Here is a 1847-nt window from a genome sequence, read left to right as displayed (position 1 = left end):
ATACTGATACACCTCTGTATGTTTAACCTGCTCAGCTGTTCAACTCAACGTCGGCAAAACACAGTAATGTATGATTCGCAAGTATAAGCAAACTTTATTACCGTATTCTTAAAATAAAAGTTCAGCATCAAATTATGAAATAAAGAAAAAAAATTGAAAATAATCCATACAATTCTATCTGTACCAAACTGAGAATTTGATAAATTGTTCGAGTAAAAGAAAAAACAGCACAATCTATTCTTCAACATTCAAATGAACATCGTACTGTTGATCGAGCCCAATATAGGAATCGCTCATCAAGTACAAGGTACAAATGCAACGACCAACTGTCTTCGGAGCTGTAAATGACAAATTGACAATCGTCTGGGATAGAAATGAAGCGACACGTCGCAATGCCAAAATTTCCCCGCTATCGATACATCCCAATACCAAAAACCAAGATTCATGTTTGGCTTTGGGAAATTTCGGTGCATACGCACGACTATCTTGTCGCTATAAATGGAAATCAAAAAAAAACTGCATAACATCAAAACAATGCTGTTTCAAAACAAGTCTCTTTTTACCAAGTTTAATGATTGCAATTCGACGCACAACACGCACTCTTCACCAACAGTGACTGGATTCCAGGAAATATTCGAACCTGAAAAAACAAATCAAAATCATACAAAATTGAAAAATAATTCAAAATTTTCAAAAAATAAATGATCCGAACCTTTTGAAAAATTGTTCAACAACTGGTGTTTTTCAGATTTGCATTGCAGTGTCATTGAAATTTTGATCACTGGTAGTCGCCGTAGCACATCACCAATCTGTCAAATGAACAATTAACACTAGGCAACAGTGAAGCATGATGAATGAACAAATAAATTAAAATATGATGATAGATAACTGATTATAAATTTTCACAAAAAAAAATAAAATTGCAAAAGGATAATAATAATAAAAATGGAAAACACTCACTAGTTGCAATTCATTCGGATTCAACAGCTGGTAAGCATTTTTCAGTAAAAATTGACTATCCTGCCGATGCTGTTCAGCCAATTGTGGAAGAGTATCTAGCCCGCATCTTGAATTGCAAAATAATAATAATAATAATTAATCAGAATAACTGCACAAATGACAAAATAATTTCAAAATACAATCGCTACCTAGAAGACAAACATCGCGCCGTGTACAAGCCAACGTGAGGCAGCGTGCTCAACGGTGGATCGGTGATCCACCGAGCCTGGACAATCATCTGCATCAAACCAATCACACGAAGTGTTGTAGCAAGCCAACCTCGTTCCGCGGAAATATCCACCATAGCCTGGGGGTAGGGGAAAAGAAATGTAATTTTTAAAGGAAAGAAAAAACAAAAATTTCATTCTACCCACCTGCAAGATACGAATCGACTGATCAAGAACAGATTTCAAATCCGTCTCGTAGTCAATGTTGGGCAATTCAAGACGCTGCAAGTGAGCCTGGTACAACAGATGCGTTTTTGTATGCGAATTGTCGAACGCCGAGTCGTTCAGTAATATCGCGCATTTAGTCGCCAATTCTCTTAAAATTTGATGAAAAAAAAATTTAAATTTTCATTGCTTTTTTTTCATTAAAAAGAAAATTAATTTTTCTACTCGTTGATGAGGTCTTCGTTGTGTCGTACTGGAATTTCATCGTATTCAGGTACTTGCTAAACGATAGATCAATCGACAGCACAGTTGTATAAAAATTCCATAAGTATTGGAAAAAGAAAAGAAAATTTCCCCGTCAAAAGCAATCAGCAATCCTCTAATGTCGAATTGCATGATCTGCCGAAGAAACATCGCCGAACGTACATGTGCAAATAATAAAACGACCGCGATTCG

General features: G+C 35.8%; 1 protein-coding gene across 1 annotated transcript; it reads right to left on the bottom strand.

Annotated features, from left to right (window-relative positions):
* Positions 1-234: 234 nt before the first annotated feature.
* Positions 235-1542, bottom strand: Tsp_12639 (putative DEAD/DEAH box helicase; the record flags this gene model as incomplete). Its single annotated transcript, XM_003370046.1, has 6 exons — positions 235-492; positions 564-640; positions 713-809; positions 961-1066; positions 1149-1306; positions 1374-1542. Coding segments are annotated over 6 exons (865 nt in total), but the record flags the coding sequence as incomplete, so codon positions are not given.
* Between the last annotated feature and the right edge of the window lie 305 nt (positions 1543-1847).

Source organism: Trichinella spiralis, assembly GCF_000181795.1.
Source record: "Trichinella spiralis strain ISS 195 chromosome Unknown Scfld1286, whole genome shotgun sequence".
In the NCBI taxonomy this organism is placed as follows: domain Eukaryota; kingdom Metazoa; phylum Nematoda; class Enoplea; order Trichinellida; family Trichinellidae; genus Trichinella; species Trichinella spiralis.
The sequence above is the reverse complement of the archived record's forward strand: the minus strand, read 5'-3'. Positions and strand labels throughout refer to the sequence as shown.